The sequence below is a fragment of the Dendroctonus ponderosae genome, unplaced genomic scaffold (genome assembly GCF_020466585.1).
Source record: "Dendroctonus ponderosae isolate FM_Combo_2020 unplaced genomic scaffold, Dpon_F_20191213v2 Dpon_F_20191213_1, whole genome shotgun sequence".
NCBI classification, from domain to species: Eukaryota; Metazoa; Arthropoda; class Insecta; order Coleoptera; family Curculionidae; genus Dendroctonus; species Dendroctonus ponderosae.
The window spans coordinates 29,509,510-29,533,611 of record NW_026017110.1 but is presented as its reverse complement, the minus strand read 5'-3'; the positions used below and the strand labels follow the sequence as shown (position 1 = coordinate 29,533,611).

Below are 24,102 nucleotides of genomic sequence, written 5' to 3'. Positions count from 1 at the left end.
GGAAAAAAATGCAACACCAGAATAAACAAGCAAAACATCAGCGAAATTTTAACCAAAAACCAAGCATGCTGGAAAGCAGTAACAGAAATGCTGGAGGACATAATGTTTATCAAAACAGAAGAAGAAAGGAGGAGAGGAAGAGAATAAGTTGGTGCAAGCGTATGAAGCTTCTATTTCAATTAAAAAAACCCAATTGGTTTTTTCCAATGAAATTAAAAATTATTAGATCTGATGACAGACAAGTTGGTTGTTCGGAGAAATTAGGTCTATATTTATGTCTGATAACTGCTACATCTGCTAATTACACGTAGTAATTAGTATACGTTTAATTAGTGGGTTCTTGAGAATTCTTACTGTTTCCAAGGTTTATTCTCAAGCGTAAAATTATTTCTTCTACTTCATCCAAATACAGAATTTCCTCGATTTAAGTGGTCGATTGGACTGGATTTGGAACGTTTCTTTTGATAGGATTCCAGCTCTCTGGGCGCAAACTTGATCATCCAAAGCTACATCCGATAATCAAGGGGAGGAAAAAAATAGTAAGGACTCATTCAGACACATGATGTGTCATTCTTTAAATTTCTAATGAAGCCAGAATATTTTTCTCGTTTGAACTGTTTGCTTTCGTGACATAATTTTCCATATATTCAATTATTTATGCGCTTCGCTCTTCATCGCCTACGTTTCGTTGTTCATTATCTTTTTTATTTTCTTCAACAATTAGTGGCATTTCTTTAGCACAATTTTCTTCAAAAGCCTTCGGTCTTTTCCATAGTTGCTCAGACAAGCTTTTCCAGTCCTTCAGGTCAACCAGGAATCAAACATTGACTTTTAAGTAGATTTGAATCCCGCTTACGTCCAGGCAATTCCAGCCAACAAAAATATTTTTGGAGCTAACAATCGTTGAGCAATTTTTTAAGTAAAGTGATAAGCATTCAATGAGTAAACTGGTGACTTACTTTTTTTGCCACATGACTATTGAGTCATTCTCCAAGTCGGACATGTCGACCATTTTCCGTTTCTCCACCACCAGTGGATGAGGAGTGAGAACCAGCCAACCCACATGCGAGAAGAAAAAGCCTCTTTTTGCGTTGTGAGGATCGGCATCGGTTTCACTGTACTTGTGATGGACGCGATGGTCCAGAGCCCAAACGTAAATATGCCTCTGAAAAAAAATCTAAATTAAAACTTGCCCGTGAATCGATTTTCTTTTCGAGACCCTCAAAAAGCAAATATTGATCTGAAGTTCATGGTTAAAATTGCAAAGTTGAAGGCAGGATGGCAACTGCTTAAGGTCATAAACAGCCAGTACGCGACAAGCAGGCAACACTGGGCGGCGTAAGAATACAACCAGATCATTTCAAATATACCTAAAACAACTGCAGGCTTTTTGCCTGAAGTCTCTTCTACAGAGTGTGCGACTTTCAGTTGGTTTTGTGCACAGCATTGAAAGTTACTAATTTTTAAAGGCATGGGTGTATTTGAGCGACAATGTTTTTTTTTCGGCCTCTCAATCAGAAATTTGGCAAAAATCGGTCATTAGCAAAAGTTCGATGAAAATTGCAGACTTTTTGGCTGGAAGTATCTCCTGCAGGGTGTATGAATTTCAGTTAGTTTAGTGCTAAGGCTTGAAAGTTGGAAATTTTTAAAAGCGTGCGTGTAATTGAGCGACAATATTTTCTGCTCAATATTAACAGATTTGGCAAAAACCAGACTTTAGAAAATTAGAACTTTTTAAATGCATCCGTGTAATTGAGCCACAATGTTTATCTTGTGCGAATATTTAACAAATTTTTGTCCAATTTTATTGAAAATTACCAGATTCTTGGCCTGAATTGGCGTCTATAAGGTGGCCTAATTTTAGTTAATTCTGAGCTCAGGATTGAAAGTAAAAAAATTTACATGCATGAGTGTAATTGAGCGACAATGTTTATTTTGCGCTCATCATTAACGGGTTTTGCGAAAATCAGTCTTGCATAATTTAATTGAAAATTAACAGATGTTTACCCTGAATTTTCTTCTATAGGGTTAATGCTTAACTTTAACTTCTATTAAGTTAATTCTGAGCTCAGGATCGAAACTAAAAAAAAAATTAAATGGATGTGTGTAATTGACGGACAATGTTTAAGTTGCGCTCATCATTAACAGGTTTACAAAAAATCAGTCTTTTGAAAAATTTCATTGAAAATTACTAGGTTCCTAGCGCAAATTGCCTTCTATAGGGTGGGCCAATTTCAGTAAATTTTTAATTTTAATGCGTTCGTGTAATTGAGGGACCATGTTTAGTTATTTTGCGCTTCTCATTAACAGGTTTGGCGAAAATCAGTCTTTTGCATAATTTTATTGAAAGGTATCAGATTCTTTGCCTGAATTACTTTCTATATTAGTGGAAAATTTTCAGTTATTTATAAGCTCCGGATTCAAGGTGAAATTTTTTAAAATGCGTCAGTGCAATTGAGAGACAGTGTTTATTTTACGTTCATCATTAACAGATTTGGCAAAAATCAGTTTTTTCGCCAATTTTATTGAAAATTACCAGATTCTGAGCCTGAATAGCCGTCTATAGAGCAGTTGGTTTTGGGCTGAAGATTGAAAGTCATTTTTTTTTATGCGTGCGTGTAATTGAGAGACTATATTTATTTGCCATCCCTTTTTAACAAATTTGGCAAAAATCAGTCTTGAGATAAATTTTATTGAAAATTTTAGGATTTTTAGCCTGAGGCGTCTTCTATAGGGTGTACGAATTTCCGTCAGTTATTTTACCAGGATTGAAAGTTAGAAATTTTAGAAAAAAGGGCGTGCCTGCACTTGAACGACTATATTTATTTGCCATCTATCTTTAACAGATTTAGAAAAACTCAGTCTTTTGCTAGACTTTATCGCAAATTTCAGGATTTTTAGCTTCAGGCGTCTTCTATAGGGTGTGCGCATTTCAGTTAGTCACTTGCTCAAGTTTGAAGCTTAGAAATGTTTCAAAAGGGAGTGCGTGCAATTGAGCGACTATATTTATTTGCCATGAATCTTTAACAGATTGGAAAAAACTCAGTCTTTCGCTAGAGTTTATAGAAAATTTCAGAAATTTTAGCGTGAGACGTCTTCTATAGGGTGTGCGAATTGTTAAAAAGTTACTTGATCAAGCTTAAAACTTTGAAATTTTTAAGTGTGTGCGTGCAATTGAGCGACTATATTTATTTGCCATCCATCTTTATCAGATTTGGCAAAAAACAGTCTTTTGCTGAATTCTATTCAAACTTTCAGGATTTTTAGTCCGAATTGCCGTTTTAATATGTTAATGATGAGCTCAGAATTCTTTTTTTTAAATGCGTGCGTGTTATTGAGCGGCAGTGTTTAATTTGCGCTTATCATTAAGTAACACATTTGGCAAAAATCTGCCTTTTTGCAGAATTTTGTTGAAAATTACCGCATTGTTAGCTTGAATTGCCATCTATAGCGTGGGTGAGTTTGATTTAATTATGAGCTCAGGTATCAGAGCAATTTTTTTAAATATTTGCGTGTAATTGAGCAACAAAGGTTATTTTGCGCTCATTATTAACAGATTTGGCAAAAATCAGTCTATTAATCAATTTTATCGAAGATCACCCGCTTCTTAGGTTGATTTGCCTTCTATAGGGTAGGCCATTTTTCATTTCATTTAATTATGAGCTGAGGATTCATAGCGAACTTTTTTAAATGCGTGCGTGTTATTGAATGGCAAATAAACACTGTCGCTTGCAATACTTACAGATTTCGTACAAATCAGTATTTTGCTTAATTTCCTGAAAAATTGCAAGATTCTTAGCTTAAAGCCTCTTCTATAGGGTGTGCAAATTTCACTTAGTTACTGGCTCACTTCTGAAAGTTAGAAATTTTTAAGGGCGAGCGTGCAATGGAGCGACAATATTTATCTGCAACCCATCCTTAACAGATTTCGCAAAAGTCAGCTTTTTGCACAATTTTACTAGAAATTCTCGATTTCTTAGCCTAAATTGTCTTCTATAGGGTGGGTGAACTTCAGTTACTTACGAGCTCAGACTTGGAAGGCAGATAATTTGCGAGGCGTGCCTGCAAATTGAGCGACGACGTTTATTTTCCATCCATCCAATGGACGGAAAATATTCCTTTCTTATATGTTGAACCAAAAACAACAGATATTAAACATTTCACAGCATCCATTAACCTAATCCCAGGCATGTTTTACAACATCTATTAGCTGCAATTTTGTAAAAACAAGCTCGCTTATCCGATTACCAGTCTTGTTTACATCCTCATGGATCGATCTGATTTCAGTTAGTCGTTTGTTAAACAATCACTTACCCACCGTTGTTTGTAATTTACCAAAGCGAGGGGCGTAAATAATAAATATTTGCCACCATTAGAAATTCTATTTAGACCAAGGTCCTTACATGTTTGGCATAATTCGATGGAAATGGTTCGGAGAAAAAAAGCCCTCGGCCACAAATTAAATTCTGGGAAATGCCCGTCTAGGATCGATTTTCAAACACGGCAAACGCATTGGTCATAATAATGGTAAATATAACATTCAAGCCAACCATTAAACCCTGCGATTCCGATCGAGGAAATAAATGAGTCAATTTAGAGGGTGGTCTAATTTATTTGAAAGAAATAAAGTGGAAATTAATGAGGGAAAACAAGCAACAAAAGCCTTTTTGCATGCGGTTTGAGTGCTTATTGTTGTTTTTTGTTATAGAACTAACCCAGCCCAAGCCGTCGCTTTCTCATAAAGCTTTGTTCGGCTTGACATCCACTGACCCTAAAAAAGCCGATCTTATCGAGGGCCTTTATATGCAACCTATTCAGTAGAACTGGGTGTTTTATAAATTATTCATATTTTTTCGTTTATTTGTTGCCATGAGTCATAGAAAACACAGAGTTAGCCACATACCTGTCCAGCTATGGTAAATAAGAAGACTAGAAGCATCCTGAGGGGCCATTTCGCTTTGTAAGCTCGATGGGACCACAGTCTATGAGCCCCGGCAGTTATGCCAAACCCTGATGCGATTACAGTAAGGAATGCTGAAAGAAATTAGGAGAATTAGTGGAAATAATTTGGGTCTCTATTGACTAAAATTTGTTTGGAAAAATTATGGAGGATTAACGTTTTTTCGAGTTGGGGCAGATGGGGCTCTAATAACCGCTCAAAAAAATTACGCAATAGAGTGTAAATTGCACTTTCATTCATCCTGTTATACATATAAATATTTTCAAGAAAGTTTACTGGTGCTTTTATAATTGGAACTTTTAAGTTCCAATTATGCTTTCCTCAGCAAGACTGTCTTGTCTAAGCACTCAAAAAAACTCAAATTTTCTTTATAGGAGAAGTCCAAAGATGTTGAAAAACTATCAGTACAAGAATCAGCTGTTTAGAACTCATTTGCGTGAAAACTGACCTCTTGATTGCAATTGTTCATTCTGAAACAATGTCGTGTCCGCAGGGTTCAAAGCAACAGCGCCTAATATATTTATTATTGGGTAGAAGCCTTAAACATCCTGTGTAAACAGAGACGCAGAAAAATAACCACACCAGGCGTAAACGCGATTTGTACGTAAAAACTCTTTTCAGTGCAAATTGCTGATCATTTTCGGTCGATAATTTTAAAGGTATTGTCTTGATAATATTATCTATTAAGCTCACACTCCAAATAATAGAGAATACCCGAGTATAATTTGCGAAACAGCCACAGCAAGTTGTTAAGCTGAGTAGGAGAAGACATAATATAAAAGCAAAAAAACTCTGTTGCCCCTAAATTCTGCTTGTAAAAGTTTTCATTTCAATAAAGTTTTTATTTTTTTACGCTGGAAATTCAATACCACAAGGCATTTAGAACCCGATCTAAATTTTCTAATTTGCAATTAATGAATTAATGCATATAAACTTGTTTCGCACCAGTTCATAAATAAAATTCAAATAAAGATCAAATTTTAATATTCGAGCGCGTTTAATTCAACTCGCAACCAGCTTAACATGCAGGATTTTAAAAAAATAGTAATTTTCCTTGTAAAACCGACCACAAATTGTGATTGATGGTGTTCCAGCTGACTCTCATCTTATTTTCAGCAGCAAAGTTTACATTAATCAAAGACTTCTGAGGATTTTTTGGAAAAAATAACTTTATAGTTCGATTCTAGATGAATACATATTTGCAATTATTACGAGAAAAAAATGAGACGAAAATTGATATTGTGACCAGAGCCAGTTTATGGTGTTTTTATGGTTTTCTAATCTCAAGAGGTAAAATAGAAAAGCCACCACACACTAAATACAATTTTAACGCCGTAATTACGGGAAAATTTTAACTTTTAAAAATGCATAAATGCATTCAGTTCATATAACCAATATGGAATAAATTGAATTTTATTAACATGGCTAATTAATCGTTCATGCAATGTCTCAATTACGTGAGTTTTATTCTCTTTAGTTACTGGAATTTCAGTTAAAAACTAGTTTCTCAAAAATTTAAACTCATCAATTAAAACCGTAATTTTTGGAGTTTATTCTATGATTTCATTCGTCAATTGAACCGATTTTGCTTGAAATTTTGCTAATATATCAAGAATCTGAATGAAATTTAAATAAAGTGAGCAAAGACTTCACTTGGTTCTGGGCGAAGTAAATTTCAATGTTTTCGGAAGTTTAACAATAAGTATTTTTGGGCAACTTTTGCCCTGTTTTTAAAGTGGCTTCAAACCAAAATTGCTTTAGTTTAAAAGTATACATATTGTCGTCTATGAGAAGGATTTTGCTACAGTTAGTACATAGAAGCAGCTTGTTTCAATCCTGCTGAACCTAAATTTACGCATTTTTTTCTGAATTGTAGGCACATTTTGCTTCGTATTCTGGTCAATTAGCACAAGATCGGTTTAAAACGGACGAGTCGCCACTGACAGCAAACAGACAAACAGTAAACTTTACCAATAAAACCCAGCAATCTAGGACACATGGTCAATTCGAATGTTTTGGTATAGATTTGCAATGAACTGAACGGGGCTTGTAACTATTTGAAAGGTTGGGAAATCGTTATTTTTTTCAACTGCACAGAGCGAAAGCGCAACAGCATCTCAACTCAAGATGAAATAGTTTGAATATTTTGTCATCCTTCATCATTTTATTATACAATTTTTTTAAATGTGGGTTTGGTTTATATTACATTTTCACTTTGCACACCTGATAAAAACAGGGATAGAAAATTTGTTTTAATTGCTCCTTATACATGCAAAACAGATCTTTAATGTGAACTTGAATTGCAGTAAAAGCCTCGAGAATGGCCAGATTGACTACTTTACACAGCTTAAGTAAATTGCTGAAACTGTTCTTCTTTGGTAATTATAACGTAAAAAACAGCTGAAGTGTATATTTTGAATCCCTTTATCACTCTATTACTCGGTTCTTATTGTGCCCGATTTTTTTCTATTCTGCGCTTTATCCATTTTTGTTGTCTCTACTTTGTTTTCCAGACGCGTTATCACGAGGATTATTTATCGATCAGGCACGTATTGACTGTTGTTCTGAATTTAAATTTTATAAAGAGTACATTTGAAAATGGATGCGTTTCAGTAGTGCGTGCTGAATACACATAAAAAATAATAGGAAATGATCAAACTTTTCTCTTTGAACAACTCATAGTATGACTTTGAATCACCCTGTAAATCAATGTGAACTAAAGGAATACGCTAAAGTAATAACTAAAGTAATAACTAAAGGAAGACTTGGACAGGTTTTGCTGAAAAAAATTGTTTACGTTTTGGCCCTTGCCCAGAAGCAATGGGAGGATTATTCAGTAACTCTTTACCTTTAAGTGCGGTTTGTTCGGGATTTTCCGGTAGATGATTTGGGGTTTTTGGACTTTTCTCTTTGAGGCGTGACTGAATTTATTCGTTATCGCGAATTTGGCTAAATGGTCGAATGCTTGCATCTCATATCACGCATTTAAGCATTTTTGGCTGATGCGATACTTCCAGGTATGTAATTAGTTCTTCAAATGTCTGTATTATTGCCCTCAACGATCCCTAGAAGTTTAATTCCGCAATGCTAAATATTTTTATAGTAAGAATATTAGATAATACACCTGCTGCTAGATAAAACATGGCAAAAATAGTTTTGTTCAAATGTTTTTGTGATAAATTTAGGTGCAAGAATAACAATTAATAGTCGTTTTAAAATTTGCGCTTTGGCAATTCACTGGACACTTCAAACATCGGATTCACATGCTGATACTTTTCTGGTCGGAATATTTGATAAAGAAAATTACGAGGCTCACTCTACTATAGAAAGAGTTCCATAAAATATTTAAAAATTGTATAGTAATAGCAAAAAAAATATAAATAGGTCAATTTTCATTATTCATCTAATTTTATTTGGAAATGTTTCTAATAGCAAATAGATCGTTACATATAAAGGTTTTCAGTATAAAGTACCCAATTTGTTTTATGGAAGCATACATGGGCAATTCTAAAAGATTAACCGATTTAAATAAAATAAAACAATACAAATACAAATTGTTAAATAAAACCTGATCAATTTACATAATTGAAATTATTATTTGGGAACAAAAAAGTAGGATTTTTCTGTTAACTACTTATATGATTGTTAGATGCTTTTGCGCACACATTTATAAATTTCATAACTTTACAATAAAACATTTATAAACATTTTGCTATAAAACATGGTTTCTTATTTGAAATTGTTTAGAAGCTGTTTGCGGTCCAACAAATCGATCATAAATAATTTAATAATATAAAAAACTGCTGAAAATTGCAAATCATTTATTTTTGACATGAAAATATACAGAGTGTTCGGTTTAGTCCATATGTGTATTTGAAGCTTGTGTAAGACAATCTGCTAAATTTAGTATCCTATAAGTAAGCCACAAGGCAAAATAAATCTCAAATTTGAATATTACGTTCGAAGAAACACCTAAAAAAACGGAACAATTGCCCGAAGATCCGGTAATTCTTTAAAATTTTCCACCTGCAACCATCAAACAGCTTTTCTTATGTAAATTTATTTAGGAGCGATTTGGATCTTTGCAAATTCATAATAAACAATTGTGTTCTTTGAAAAACTGCTGAAAACCGCAAATAATTTGTTTGCGTGGTTAAACTATACAGAGTGTTCAAACTACACTACTTTCAATACGTTTATTTGAAGAATATGCTTAATTTTTAAACACAGAAGAAAGCTCCTAGCGAAAATAAAAACTAAATTCGATTACTTTAAAAGAAAACCATAAAAAACAGAATTATTTCTAAAAAATCAACTAATGTTCAATTTTTAAACCTTTGCATTTGCAAGCTAGAAGAATATTTCAGTTACACACAGGGTGAACCAATCTATAGACAAAGTATTTCAACCACTGACAAAAACCCTTTTTAAACTCAAATATTAAACATAAAAATATCCTGAAAACCATTTTTGCTTGTCCTGAAGGCGCAAAGATTGTGCGAAAATCACACCAAAGGCCTTAAATTTTGTGCAATATACAGCATGTTCCGTGACTCGATGCGCACAGCTTAATAACGTGTTTTTCGGTCAATTTTAAGTCGCAAATGCATTTAAGTCAAGTGCTATTTTTGCTTGTTGTAAGATCGGTTTAAAATAAAGCAGTTTTATGGTTGAGGCTTCTAAAAGTGATTGTTGAGTGTGAAGCTGTGATATTTTTATAGGATTTTGAGTTTTTTTCTAAATCTTCCCAGCAAATAATGAAAAAGTTGCCAAAAATCAAATTCTGCACTGAAATTTCCAAATATCTCAGGTTTAGCTAGATAGAAGCTGGCTGACCAATAAGGGTCACAAGAACAAATACTTTTGGTTAATTAATACGTAAGTAAATAAATAAGACACAGAGACCCCGGAAATAATGCAATAAAATTAAACTCAAATTGCTAATTGCGCTGCTTCCTTTATGCGGCAACATGAACTAGTCAGGATTATTATTATAGCTATAATTATTATATAAATTAAAGCAATTTTTCGATTTAAGAAGGTTTTTGCCCCTGAACTATTATGCCGCAAAATGTATGGACTGGATGCATCAAATCGGCAAAATACTCTTAGTTCTTGAACTGATTACTTAGGTATTCTTCTCGAGAAGTTAATCATTAAATTGAAAATCTAGAGAAGAATAAGTCACCAGGATAAAGTAGAATTTCTTATACTTTCGTGGTTTATAACACAGTGAATAGTAAAATTAAAGTAGACACTACTTCCCATGTTCAAAGGAAGCTGGAAGAAAATTTTGCAAATTACCAAGAATTATTGATATTACGATACCAAATTAGCTCAATTGAATTTCGCTAATATCTAAGTTACTTGAATTTTAAATGTCTAAGTGAGAAAATTCCTCATTAATTGAAAAGGTTAATTAAAAAACATAGTAAGTGTAGATAATTTTGCACTAATTAAACTTAATCAGAAGGAGCAAAAAACAAACGCCTCCAATGGAAAAAGCAATTAGTAACATATCTTGAATGTGAGTATGAGAGATGAGCAAAAAACTGAGCAGTAGTCAAAAGTAAAAAAATTAGACAAAGTTAAAATATATATATATAACGAAACAAAAACGTACAAATTAAATAAAAAATCATTCTCAGAACGAAACGAAATAAAAGTGACCAAAATTTTAATAAAAATAATCCGACTTAGTCTTCTTCCATTTATATATTTTAATGGTAGGTTCCTTGAATTGCAGTAAAAGCCTTGCAACTGGCCAGATTTGAAATCGTTTTTCTTTGGTAATAACAATATAAAAAAGAGCTGAAGTGTATTTTTTGAATCCCTTTAACTCATCTTTCCTATTACTCGGTTCTTATCGTGCTGGATTTTTTTTCAATTCTGCGCCTTATCCATTTTTGTTGCCTCTACTTTACTTTCAAAATGCGATATCACAAGTTTATTTATCATGCACGTAGATCGAGTGCCTGAATGGATGTAGGTCAAGTGTTTAGAATGGTTTCTACTCAGTTTGACTGCGTTTCTAAATTTAAATTTTATTGAGAAAATAAACAGTACAATTGAAATAAATGGATGAGTTTCAGTAGTGAGTGCTGAATACACATAAAACATAATAGGAAATGATCAAACTTTTCTCTTTGAACAACTGATCTTATGACTTTGAATCACCCTGTAAAGCAATGTGAAATAAAGGAATATTCAATAGTAAATTTTGCAATCTTTAGTGGGATTTTAAATAAACATCGATTCATAATGCGGCTTGAACAGGTTTTGATGGGAAAAATTGTTTACGTTTTGGCCCTTGCCCAGAAGCAATGGGAGGATTATTCAGTAACTCTTTATCTTTAACTGCGGTTTGTTCGGGATTTTCCTGAGATGATTTGGAGTTTTTTGGATTTTTCTCTTTGAGGAGTGACTGAATTTATTCGTTATCGCGAATTTGAATAAATGGTCGAATGCTTGCAGCTGATATCACGCATTTAAGCATTTTTGGCTGATGCGATACTTCCAGGTATGTAATTAGTTATTCTAATGTCTGGATTATTGCCCACAACGATCCCTACAAGTTTAATTCCACAATTCTAAATATTTTTATGAGCAGAATATGAGAGAAAACGTCTGCGACTAGTTATAGGATGGCAACATCGTTTTCTTCAAATGTTTTTGTGATAAATTTAAGTGCAAGAATTAATAATCGTTTTAAAATTTGCGCTTTGTCAATTCACTGGACGCTTCAAATATCGGATTTACATGCTGATACTTTTCTGGTCGGAATATTTGTTAAAGAAAATTAATTGCGCGGGTCACGCTACTATAGAAATAATTCCATAAAATGTTTGAAAAATTGCATATTAATAGCAAAACAAAACATAACTAGGGAAATTTTCATTATTCCCTTTATTTTATTTGGAAATGTTTCTAATCGCAAATAGATCGTTACATATAAAGGTTTTCAGTCTAAAGTACCCAATTTGTTTTATGGAAGCATACATGGTCAATTCTAAAAGATTAATCGATGTAAATAAAATGGAACAATACAAATACAAATTGTTAGATAAAACCTGATCAATTTACATAGTTGAAATTAACATTTAGGAACAAATAAAAAGGATTTAGCTGTTAACTACGTATATCACTGTTAGATGCTTTTGCGCACACATTTATAAATTTCATAATTTTACAATAAAACATTGACAAACATTTTGCTATAAAACATGGTTTCTTATTTGAAATTGTTTCGAAGCTATTCGGGGTCCAACAAATCGATCATAAGTAATTTAATAATATAAAAAAATGCTGCAAATTGTAAATAATTTATTTTTCATATTAAAATATACAATGTTTGGTTTATCCATATGTGTATTTGAAGCTTGTATAAGACAATCTGCTAAATTTTGTATCCTAGAAGTAAGGCACAAGACAAAATAAATTTAAATTTTGAATATTACTTTCGAAGAAACACCTAAAAAACTGAAGAATTGAAAATCTGTTTTTTTTTTAATTTTCCATCTGCGAGTTACCATCAAACATCTTTTCTTATTTAAATTTATTTAGGAGCGATTTGGATATTTCCAAATTGATCGTAAATACTTGTGTTCTTTGAAAAACTGCTGAAAACCGAAATAATTTGTTTGCGAGGTTAAACTATACAGAGTGTTCTATTTAGGACAAATGTTTATTTGAAGAATACGCTTAATTTTTAAACACAGAAGAAAGCTCCTAGCGAACATAAAAACTGAATTCGATTACTTTAAAAGAAAATCATAAAAAACAGAATTATTTCTAACAAATCAACTAATATTCAATTTTTTAAACCTTTGCACTTGCAAGCTAGAAGAATATTTCAGTTACACACAGGGTGAACCAATCTATAGACAAAATATTTCAACCACTGACAAAAACTTTATTTTAACTCAATTGTTAAACATATAATATCCTGAAAACCATTTCTGCTTGTCCTGAACGCGCAAAGATTGTGCAAAAAATCACACTAAAAGCCGTAGATTTTGTGCAATATACCGCATGTTCCGCGACTCGATACGTACAGCTTAAGGTCCTGTTTTTTGGTCAATTTTAAGTCGAAAATGCATTTAGGTCAAGTGCTATTTTTGTTCCTTGTTAGATCAATGGAAAATAAAGCCAGTTATATGGTTACGGCTTCTAGAAGTGATTGTTGTGTGTGAAGCTGTCATGTTTTCATAGTATTTTGAGTTTATTTCTAAACAATCTTTACTGCAAATAATGGAAAAGTTGCCAAATCTAATTCTGCACCGAAATCAGGTTTAGCTAGATAAAAGCTGGCTGAGCAAATAAGGGTCACAAGAACAAATATTTTTGATTAATTAGAAGTAAATAAATAAGACACAGAGACCTGGAATAAATGCAATAAAATTAAACCCAAATTGCCAACTGCGTTGCTTCATATAGACAGCAACATTAACTAGTCAGGATTATTATTATAACTAGAATTGTTACAAAAAATAAAGCAATTTTTAGATTTAAGAAGGTTTTCTCCCCTTACCGATTATGCCGGACAATTTATGGAGTGGATGCATCAAATCGGCAAAATACTCTTAGATGTTGAACTAATTAATTATTCTTCTAGAAAAGCCAATTATTCAATTAAAAATCTAGAGAAGAGTAAGTCACTAAGAACTACTTTCATAGTTTATAACACTCAAATAAATGCAAAATTTAACAGGACAAATAAAAAAAGTAATTTAAAAAACGGAACTTAATAAAACTGAGCAAAATATTCATAAAAATAATCCGATTGCCATCGCGTTCCAATTAGATATTTTAGTGGTAGTTTCCCAGTATAATTGAGGCGCATAAAACACCAAACCTCCCCTTAGGCGTCGTCACGTAGATTAAGTTGTGGGAGAATGGCATATAAATGGGGGACTTGGCCGTTAATGGCCTAAAGAACTGAAGGCCGAACGACGCAAAAATAAAAATGACTAACTAAACCCAATGGAAAATTCACTTACCGAATAGTAACGTAAACAACTTCGCTGACCACACACATAAGAACAGTCCATACAAACACCCTAAATGAATAAACAGCTGCACTATCAGATCGGGCCATTTGATTGATGGCCGAAACTGCTCGATTTCTCGCCTTAGTTTACTATTTTCTTTGGTTTCTTCGTCTAGCTTTTTAATTGTTCGACTGATGTCGTTGTCCTTCTCACTAAACACATCATTCGGACCGCCGAATTTTTCATAATTCGTTGCTTCATCGTTCTGCTGGATGTTGTTGTTGCTCGCGGTTGTTCTGCATGTCAGCTGAGAGGACGCCGCCTGAACTATGGGGGTAGTTGGACACATTGTATTTTTCTCCTCACTGCTCATATGTTCACATAGTATTTTCGATCTGGAAATTAACAACAGTTGATATCAAGGCTGGCACTCGATGAGACTGAATGGTTATTTGGAGGTAGCGGAATGTTACTGAGAGCAATGGGAACAATTATTATCGTGGACTTTGCATGCCACTTAATTAAAGGCCATATTCATAAATTGGTTGTAATTCGATGTCAAATGCCACTTCATGCAATCTGGGTCTGGTGTGCTTGAATATTTTCGTAGGCCAATTAGCGGAAATTGACACAAAATAACCCCAATTTGAACTGGCAAACATTTATTAAAACCGCAAACATGCAACGGTGACATATCGCCAACATTACGAATTACATCATCGGTTTAAACAATATTATTCATTAAGAAGTGTGTCAACATCCGCGGTCATCGGGCCGTAAAAAATTCCTTTGCCATCACATTGTTCAACAATGTAGATTAATATTTTGCTTGTTTCCTGTTACACCAGCGTGTAGTAGCGAGGTCAACACACGCGGCATGTCCAATCGAGCATTTTGTAGATTGCAAGTGGATTTAGAATGGAACATCGATGAAAGGTCTTTAAAAAGCCAACAACATATTTGAATTTCTCTGGTAAAAATAATGCGGTTTAGCGCTACTAGCTTGGAAGAAAAGTCAACTGAAACAGAAATGCACGGGGTCAAAGTCACTTTTTTAATGGTCTTTTTCAAGTAACTCTTGAAGAACTCGTTTTTTTTTTGCCAGCTGCAGCAAACCTAGTCGGTATCCTTAAGATCAATCGTTTTTGAGATATTTGCCATTAAAGTATTGGGTGCGATACATTTAATTAATTATTACATTAACATTATTACAACATTAATCTGATCTTTACGGACACGAACTTAAACATAAGACGTGATCTGATAATTACGCACGATGGGTCTGCAGCCCATTTTTCACGGCAAATGAAAAATTACCTAAATGCAAATAGTCCGAATGGTTTTATTAGTCGGGGAAGTCACACACCAGGTCGAAGTCCAGATTTTAATCCTCTAGATTTTTCTGTTTGCTGACACCTTAAGTCTTTCGTGTATACAGAAACGATAGATGCCCGAGACGAATTATGTATTTAAAAACATTACAAATTATGTGGAGATTTGGGAATAAATATTTAAAATTAGAAAATCGTGTTGCAAACGTGTGATTAAATCTATTGAAGTTAATTATGCACGTTATCATTTTCGACAACTTTGGGCGAAAGCTGATCAGTTTTTTTATTACAATTATTCACTTATTTTTCGTAGTGTTCAGGAAATTACTTTTGCCCTCTATTATTTCGTCTATAAATAGACAGATTTGTTTCCATAAATGCAACGCAACGAATATTATTAATAAAAATAACTCGAAAACCGTGGATTTCAGAGATCAACTAGATTTCCACTAGGTAAACATTTTTTGATTGGAAAATATTGAAAGATTTGTAGATATTCCAGTCTCAGTATGATTTAGCAGGACCAGCATGTCTTGGAACACGACACTCCGGTGGAAAAACTGTTATTTTGACTTAATTTGGTTTTAATTGAGCCAAAAGGGTGGAGAACAACTTTTACATTCGACTACGTTGAGAGCATCTGTATGCAAAGTAAACCGAGAAATTTGTTTGTTGTAAAGTTGTACCGAGCCATTCGGACACGACACTGTCTGGAGCGTGGAAAACGCCGTTATTTACTCAATTTATTATTGATAAATCTTGCCCAGTGTCGTGCCCAAAGGGCTCAGCACAACTTTTACATCAAACTACGCGGAGAGTTATTTTTTGCAAAGTAAACCAAGAAAAGCGTTTGCTGTGAAGTTGTGCCGAGCCCCTTAGGCACGACACTGGTTGGAGCGTGGGAAATGCTGTTTTTCACTTAATTTGCTCTTTATTAAACTCAACCAGTGTCGTGACCGACGGGCTCGGCACAACTTTAACATCAAGCTACGCGGAGAGTATTTTTTTGCAAAAGTAAACCCAGAAAAGTGTATGCAGTGAAGTTGTACCGAGCCCTTCGGACACGACACTGGCTGGAGAGTGGAAAATGCTGTTTTCACTCAATTTTCTCTTGATTAATCTTAACCAATGTCGTGCACCAAGGGCTCAGCACAACTTTTATATCAAACTACGCGAAAAGTATTTTTTTGCAAAGTAAACTGAGAAAAGTGTTTGTTGTAAAATTGTGCCGAGACCTTCGGGCACGACACTAGTTGAAGCTTAGAAAACACTGTTTTTCACTTAATTTTCTTTGCATTAATCTCAATCAATGTCGGCACAACTTTTGCATCAATCTACGCGAAGAGTATTTTTTTGCAAAGTAAACCGAGGAAACTGTTTGCTGTAAAGTTGTGCAGAGCCCCTCGGGCATAACTGGTTGGAGCGTAGAAAACACTGTTTTTCACTTGATTTCCTCTCTATTAATCTCAACCAGTGTCGTGCCCAAAGAAAAACTAGTTTTTAATTTTCTTTTCAAAAATGTTTACCCTCGAAAACCCCTGAATATAAGATATTCAATAAATCTGATTTGAGCAAAAAATTCCCAGTTGCGCCTGAGCTATTAGAAAAAGACCATTAAAAAATACTTAGAACCCCAGTGTTTCTGTTTGCTTCGACTTTCCTCCCAAGCTAAGTTGGGCTAAATCGTAGATATAATTTTGACCCCAGAAACCCGCCGTTAAATTTTTTACAATCTCCTATGAGACACCTTGTAGAAGCCCGTTAAAGAACTTTGCCATTTGCAAGAAGAAGCTTTGAAGCCGGTTTTATTGCCTTCAGTTAATTGGTGTTTATGAAATCATAGAATTTGGTAACAGCCACCGAAGGTGTTCGACTAGTCGATGAACCGAAAAAGATTGATTTAATCGAAAATCTTTCGATTTATGAAATTCTCCAGTTCAGCCATATGGCGGGTCTGTAATCTCATGTTGACTCTCTCATAATTTTATGACAGTAATAGTAGTGAATATTCCGAAGGAACTGAGAACAGCCACTTCTACTTATTGGCCCATTTCATACATCTGAAGATCTGAAGACGCCGGAACTTTCAGGTGTTTCTTTGCGCAATTGGATTTGCTTTGAGGAATGTTTATAGCGGTATCTGAAGAGTGGATAATTGAAAAAAAAACGTGTTGATTGTCTAGCGTTGCCTTATCCAAAAATGCGCAGGTGGGGTAATCGGCCGTTTATTTTATCGCCACTCAAGATAACGCTTAATAGTTCGCATTTTTTTATATAATCTGCTTTATCGAAGGACTATGAAGTGTGTGGATTTTTACAGACTTTTATGCTAAATTATATATTACCTGTAAAATCTGCAAATCTACATTGTTAGGCATGTAATTAGTAAAAACGCCGTTTCCGTGAATTTCTGGTGACATAAATCGGGGCGTCCTAACAGGACTGCACTGGTTTTATCAATAAAAAATTGCCGAAAATGTTAGCAAATTTAAGATTTCACACGCCAACATCGTCACGTAGTCAAACGCTATCGCTTTGCAAAAAGCTAACTTTATTTTCTAGCCGAAATCTTTGGCTACTTGGATATTTGGGATACTGGCTTACGAGAGGAATTTTACAAGACAAATTTATTTCCATATTTGACAAAAATACGTACTCAGGTTCTTAAGGTTTAAAATCCCCAGACTTTCGTTTAGTGGCCGCAAATAGCCGACTGAGGAGCGTTAGAAACAACATACATATTTCCATCATAATCCAATCCTATTTTGAGACAGTGGACATTTTTCTTTCGCTCAATGTTTTGTTGTTTTTATTTGCCACGTTTAATTATCTGATTTATATTTGCGTGCGTCCACATGCTGGCTCTGGCAGTGAAAGTGCCCAAACAGTTTCAGAAATGTTAAAAATAGTAACGAGCGTATTTATTTGCGGGCAATTGATTGACTTGAATTTAATCCCAGTTGCTACCTACATGGCCGATCTGAACAGAATCAGCAATATTTATACACAACGAAAACAGCAGGCGATCGACTGAAAATAGATCAAGAAGAGGTTTGAGTATGCATTCTGCGTTCGCAAGTTAGGCGCTAATCGTTCATTCTAAACACATTGATGCTTTGATCAGCACCAACTTACATGTTTGTCGTAGGTATTCAGTGTTTGTTGACACTTAAGTGGTAATTGTTAATGGTGTTCATTAATTCCTAATTCACGCAATGACTCACCTGAACTTAATTAGGCAGGTATTAGGCAATGTTTAAAAATATACAAATACGTAACATTTTTTAAAGGACGGGCGCCTCAAGCAGCGGCATTTGCCTATTAATTTTCTCAAAACTTGTAACATTGACTCGATAACCTACTGTGAAAACAGATGGGAAAATGGTGGAACCAAGTTTTCTGAAACATGGTTTTTCCGTCCACGTGGCGCACAAAAGTGTCCCTAATTCTGGCTTCAAATTGGCCTTTCTTCCGCCTGAACTTGCAACTTTATAACAAAAGTTTATAGAAATACAGCTATTTTTTGTTTTACATTGGAAATAGATATGTAGATTTTCAAACGAGAAACCAATCTATTTTTAAAACTTACTGTTTTTCCTTAAAAAAAACAAAGTTGTTTTAATTACATGTTAATCTGAATGGAATCAGGCGCCAAAAGTTCAAAAAATAGAAAGGGATTTTGATTTATTTATTAACATTTTACCCGATGAGTTTCCGTGATGCTTATTGAATGAAATATAGGCAAGTCGCTAAGAGCAATATTTCAATTTTAATAAGTTGTTTTTCTTTTTGTTTCCTTCATGGGACTTGAAATTCTATTTTTGTCGCGACTTTATTTCACTTCTCTGCTTTTCATATTACACATGTTCCTTATGATTTCAATATGCAAAGTACAGCGGACAGAGAGGAAGACAAATTGTAGAAGATAATCAACTTGAACTTTGAAAATTGAAAAACACCCTGTAAATAGACACTCACATGCGCAGCTAAAAATGCTTTCCTTTTGAAAGAGAGCATCAAGAATTCTTCGAACTGAAACACACAGTAAATATTTAAAATTAATTCTCAAATTTTCTCCAGGTAAATGAAACTTTCCGGCACGAAAGTGATGGGAACTAATAGACTGAAATCGGTAGGAAAAATTAAAATTTTAACTTTTTCTGTAACGTGATTAGTCTTTCCAATTTAACGGAAAATATGAATCAATTTTCTCAACCCACTCGCTCATCACAATTTGTTCCTTTTTCTGTTATTTGGTTAACTATATTCAGTTTTTTTGAAAAACTGTTTTTAATTGTTTTAAAATTGTCTTTTCAGTTGTGCAGTGTTCTTTTTCAGTCTAAAAAGGTAACAAACTATTGAGCATGTTTGGGTCGCTTGAGCCCTTCCGAATTTTTAGTTTTTTCATCTCTTACTTTAAAGAACTCTTTAAATTAAACAACGAAAAAACTTCCTGGATGCTCCATAAATTAAGCCAAAAAACACTCACAAAGATTGAGGAAAATCACCATTTTCCGGCAAAATTTCGAGCGGCGACACTTTGTTTTATTTTTGAATGCAAGTGAGGATTTAAAAAGTACAAAATTCGGTTTAGATTATTTCGGCCTTTCCAGATTATTAATTTTTACTTTCTATATATTTGTTGGTTTCATTAAAAAAATCACTTGGACCATGCAAACATAAACTAACTCAAAAGTAACCGAAAGGAAAACAACGCAAAACTACGTGGCAACACCGCAATGTGTTGAATTTCCGAAAGAGACAAATAATCCTCCAACTGACTATCGACGCGCTAGATAAATAACCTCAATTAACGAGCGACGTTAGAAAAGATGTTCAACCTCTTGCGAAAGCGACAAACCATAATTATTATGCATCTCATCGACAATTTTGCATGTGGCGATGAATTGTTGACACCTAAAACAGGATTTAGCAGCACCGAATAATCTGATTTTCGTGCATAAATAAGTGATTTTGGAAAAGCGAGTTTCCAAACTTTGTAAACGTTTTTTAGGCTTAATTTATGGACCATCCAGAAATTGTTTTCGCTAAAACTGCATAATTTGACGTGTTCTTTAAGGAAAAAATTGAAAATCCTACAATTCAAACGACACGATCACCGAGCTCGTTTAGTATTCACTTACAACGTGTAAAAATGTTTAAACCATTTTCTATAAACTTTTATAAGAAAGACATAAATTGAGATACAAAAAGGCAAAACAGCAAAAGGCTTTTAAAGCTATATATTTTTTAATTCAGACAATTTGTTTTATTTTTGAATGCAAGTGTTGGAGGATTTAAAAAGTAATAAAGAAATGATTATAAAAACGATCGATAAAATCGAGAAACGATGAATAAACATAAAAAATTGCATTAAATGGTCGATTAAAACTTTTGCTGTTAAATTGTATTTATTCTATTTTTTTATTGAAACCAGATGTTTGGACCATAAAAATGTCTAATATACGAAGTGCTTTTAAAAGATCTGCAAATAATCAAGCCACGTATACAGGGCGGACAAATGAATTAGTTAACTCAACTCGAGCTAATTAAATTAGGATTAAAAAGGGATGCAAACTGAAACGGTTTATTTTAAAGTTCACTTTTGCCATGAAACTTTAAAAGTGTTTTAGGACAAAATGGCATTGAAGTTATTAATGAATATTTTGAAAAATTTTCATAATTCTGATGGACAGTAAGCAAGACAGGTGATCGTTTCGTTTAAGTCCCTACAAATTTTTTGTTTTTTCCTTAAAAAACACTTCAACTTAAGCAGTTTAAGCGGAAAAAATGCCAGCATGTCCTGACCAAAAAACTTTTGAAATTCGCGACTTTCGAAATTGAAATTTTATTTATACACAAAAAAGAGATTGGTTGCTGATATTTGCTGCTTAATCGTGTTTTATGAATCAACAGTTTATAAATCTACATGCAAAATTGTCGCCAAGATGCATAATAAATGTTTGGGCATCTTTTCCAACGTGGCCCATTGATTTAGGTTATCTAGCGCGTAGATAGTCAGCTGGCGGACTATTTGTCACTTTCGGACACGATGCGGTGTTGCCACGTATTTTAGCGTTATTTCCTTTTCGGTTAATTATGAGGTTGTTGTGTTAGCATGGTGGAAGTGATTTTTCTTAATAAAATTAAAAAATAGACAAAAATTATCTAAACCGACCCAAAGTGAATAAATCTACATGCTAGGTATCCAGGGAATCAATTTTCATGTACTTAAAACGTTTTGCGCAGTTTAGCAACACCGCTCGAAATTTGGCCTGAAAATGGCGATTTTCCTCAAACTTTGTCAGTGTTTTTTTGGTTAATTTAAAGTAGGTTATTTAGTAAAACGAAACAATACTGAAAATTCGGAGGGACAAATTCAGCTTCTTAACCTTACTTAAAAGACCTAAATAATCTAAATCGACCCAAATTGAACGAATCTACATGCCAGGTATCCAAGGGATCAATTTTCATGAACTTAAAACGTTCTGAAAACGGAGATTTTCCTCAACATTTGTGAGTGTTTTTTGGGTTAATTTATGGACCATCTAGGATTTTTTTTTCAGTGAAACTGCTTCATTTAACGTGTTTTTTGAAAAAGAAAAAGCTGAAAATTTTGAGGGACAAATTCAGCTTCTTAACCTTACGTAAAAGACCTAAATAATGCAAACCTACCCAAATTGTATAAATCTACATGCTAGATATCGAAGGAATTTTTATGAGCTTAAAATGTTTTGCTCGGATTGGCAACACCGCTCGAAATTTAGCCTGAAAATTGCGATTTTCCACAAACTTTGTGTGTTTTTTGGATAGATTTTTTTTCGCTGAAACTGCTTAATTTAAATTGTTTTTTTAAGTAAAACCCGAAAAAACTAAAAAATACGCAGGAACAAATTCAGCTTCCCATTGTCCACTCAAAAGAAAAGTTTTTTTTACTTGCGAAATACTTACATTATCGCTCAAAGTTTAACTCTTGTAAATCTTTGCACAATAATCTCTGAAGATGCGGGTCAATCGCGCTGTCGAAACGTAAAGAAGATAATAACTTTTCCTGTGAGTAAATTCAATTTGTGAGTCAAATGTGGAAAATTGTCAACTTGGTTGAATCACCCATTAACCCATTAACCCAATAACGACGAATTGAAGCCAAACCTCAAAAACAAAGATAACAACACAATTAAATCGATAATGATAATTAAATGAAAAATAATCCAAACTTTGTGAGTGTGAGGGTTTGAAATTCACTTGAATCCAAATGATTTGTTGAAGGAAAAACAATAATAGTGATCAGTTTGCTTGCTCATCAACAGTATGGAAAAAGCGCTTAATAAAATAAGTTCAATAACTTTCTCAAGACGGATGAACCGAAATGTTGAGAGCAAATATAAATCAGCGGTCCGATGCGGTCGAAGCTACGTTACGGTAATTGAAATGAATTATAATCAATCAATTTCAGTGTAATAAACACTTAACTATTTATATCGGGCCCGGCAATGCGTGAACACTCAGATAGCCAGATCCAGTTGGAGCCAGAAGCTCTATGTGTAGGGAAACTTCCATTAGTTTAAGGCTTCTATAAATCATTTCGTCAGTAAATTGTCGTTGGAATTCAAGTAAATATCACTATCTGATTTTACCAATAATTTTTTGAATTTTCTGGAATTTACTATCAATGTGGCCCAGGATGTGTGCACAAGTGTTTTCTGTTTGATTTAAATCTAAAGCCTAGGAAGACTGTTGGTAAACCTGTTCAAATTCCCTGCTACTTGCCTTTCAGTTTGCTGACTTCTGCAAATTCCGTCACCAACCGCACGTTTTCACTAAACTCACCAAAAACTCATACGTCAGGTAATTTTTTCGATACGATATAAACTGCCTGCTTCAGTTTATGCCATGAACTAGCCGAATAGAATAGTCCGCGCTGTCGGATAGGCACCGTCAATGTTATTCCGTCCACTGCGATGATTTTGTTTGCTGCTGCAACGCACCTTTGCAAGGAGTTTTGCCTCATACAACCGTATTTTCTTATTGAAAATCAACGAATTTATGCGATTAAGACACTGTACGTTTTGGCCTGGATAACAGTTTTACACACTTGGACTGCTGGGCAAAGTTTCCAGGTTTTCAGTTGATTAAATTTAATTAAACCGTTAAGTTTCCAATCGGTCCCCAATAACCCTTTTAATGCACTCTTTTGATTAGCTTTAAAAGAAGCTAAACGTTTCGGTTACACCTGCCTTGAACATTATTTATTTCAGACAAATTTTTACAAATTTCTTACTGCTAACTTATCTACGAATCTTAATTCTAACATCTTTAGAGTGTTTTACACTCTGTGAAAGCTGACATCACTGACTTAACCTACCTTAATCTACCTTAACCTACTGTGGGCACATTACCCCTAAGTTTAGACCTAAATCTAATACATCTTCTCTTGTTACCTAAACTAACTTACAGCTAGTCCTAGTCTACAATGCTAATTGACTAACCTAATTAGTACAATTGCCCTCTACCTTATTCTACTTAAACTTAAGCCTACTACAACCTCTCTTGCTTCCTAAATCTAACGTAAAGTAAACCTAATAACCTTAATACTTAAAATCCTAAACTTAAAAATCTAAAACCTAAAAGTCTAACATTCTACAATGCTAATTAACTAAACTAATTAGTACAATTGCCCTCTACCTTATTCTACTTAAAAACTTTAGCCTAGTACAACCTCTCTTGCTTCCTAAATCTAACGTAAAGTAAACCTAAAAATTAGCCCATGGTCCTCGATGTGGTGCTGGAACTGGTCATCGCATTTGGTCCACGTCTTCTT

General features: G+C 34.0%; 1 protein-coding gene and 1 long non-coding RNA gene across 3 annotated transcripts in view; both read right to left on the bottom strand.

Annotated features, from left to right (window-relative positions):
* LOC109541547 (acyl-CoA Delta-9 desaturase) overlaps positions 1-23,293 on the bottom strand; it is a 32,672-nt gene extending 9,379 nt beyond the window's left edge. The window contains exons 1-4 of one of the 2 annotated variants that reach the window (XM_019910424.2): positions 23,052-23,293; positions 13,960-14,345; positions 4,904-5,034; positions 960-1,165 (exon numbers count right to left, since the gene is read on the bottom strand). In XM_019910424.2, the coding sequence (XP_019765983.2) occupies positions 960-1,165; positions 4,904-5,034; positions 13,960-14,323 (701 nt within the window). In that variant the 5' untranslated portion in view covers positions 14,324-14,345; positions 23,052-23,293. Of the gene's footprint in view, positions 1-959; positions 1,166-4,903; positions 5,035-13,959; positions 14,346-19,259; positions 19,316-23,051 lie in introns of those variants that run through there. The other variant, XM_019910425.2, reaches the window with a different exon arrangement.
* Positions 23,294-23,514: 221 nt separating this feature from the next.
* LOC125503572 lies at positions 23,515-24,096 on the bottom strand. The gene is made up of 2 exons (XR_007280974.1): positions 24,035-24,096; positions 23,515-23,860 (listed from the first exon to the last, which is right to left on the bottom strand). It is a non-coding gene; the product is annotated as an uncharacterized LOC125503572 (long non-coding RNA).
* Positions 24,097-24,102: the final 6 nt, after the last annotated feature.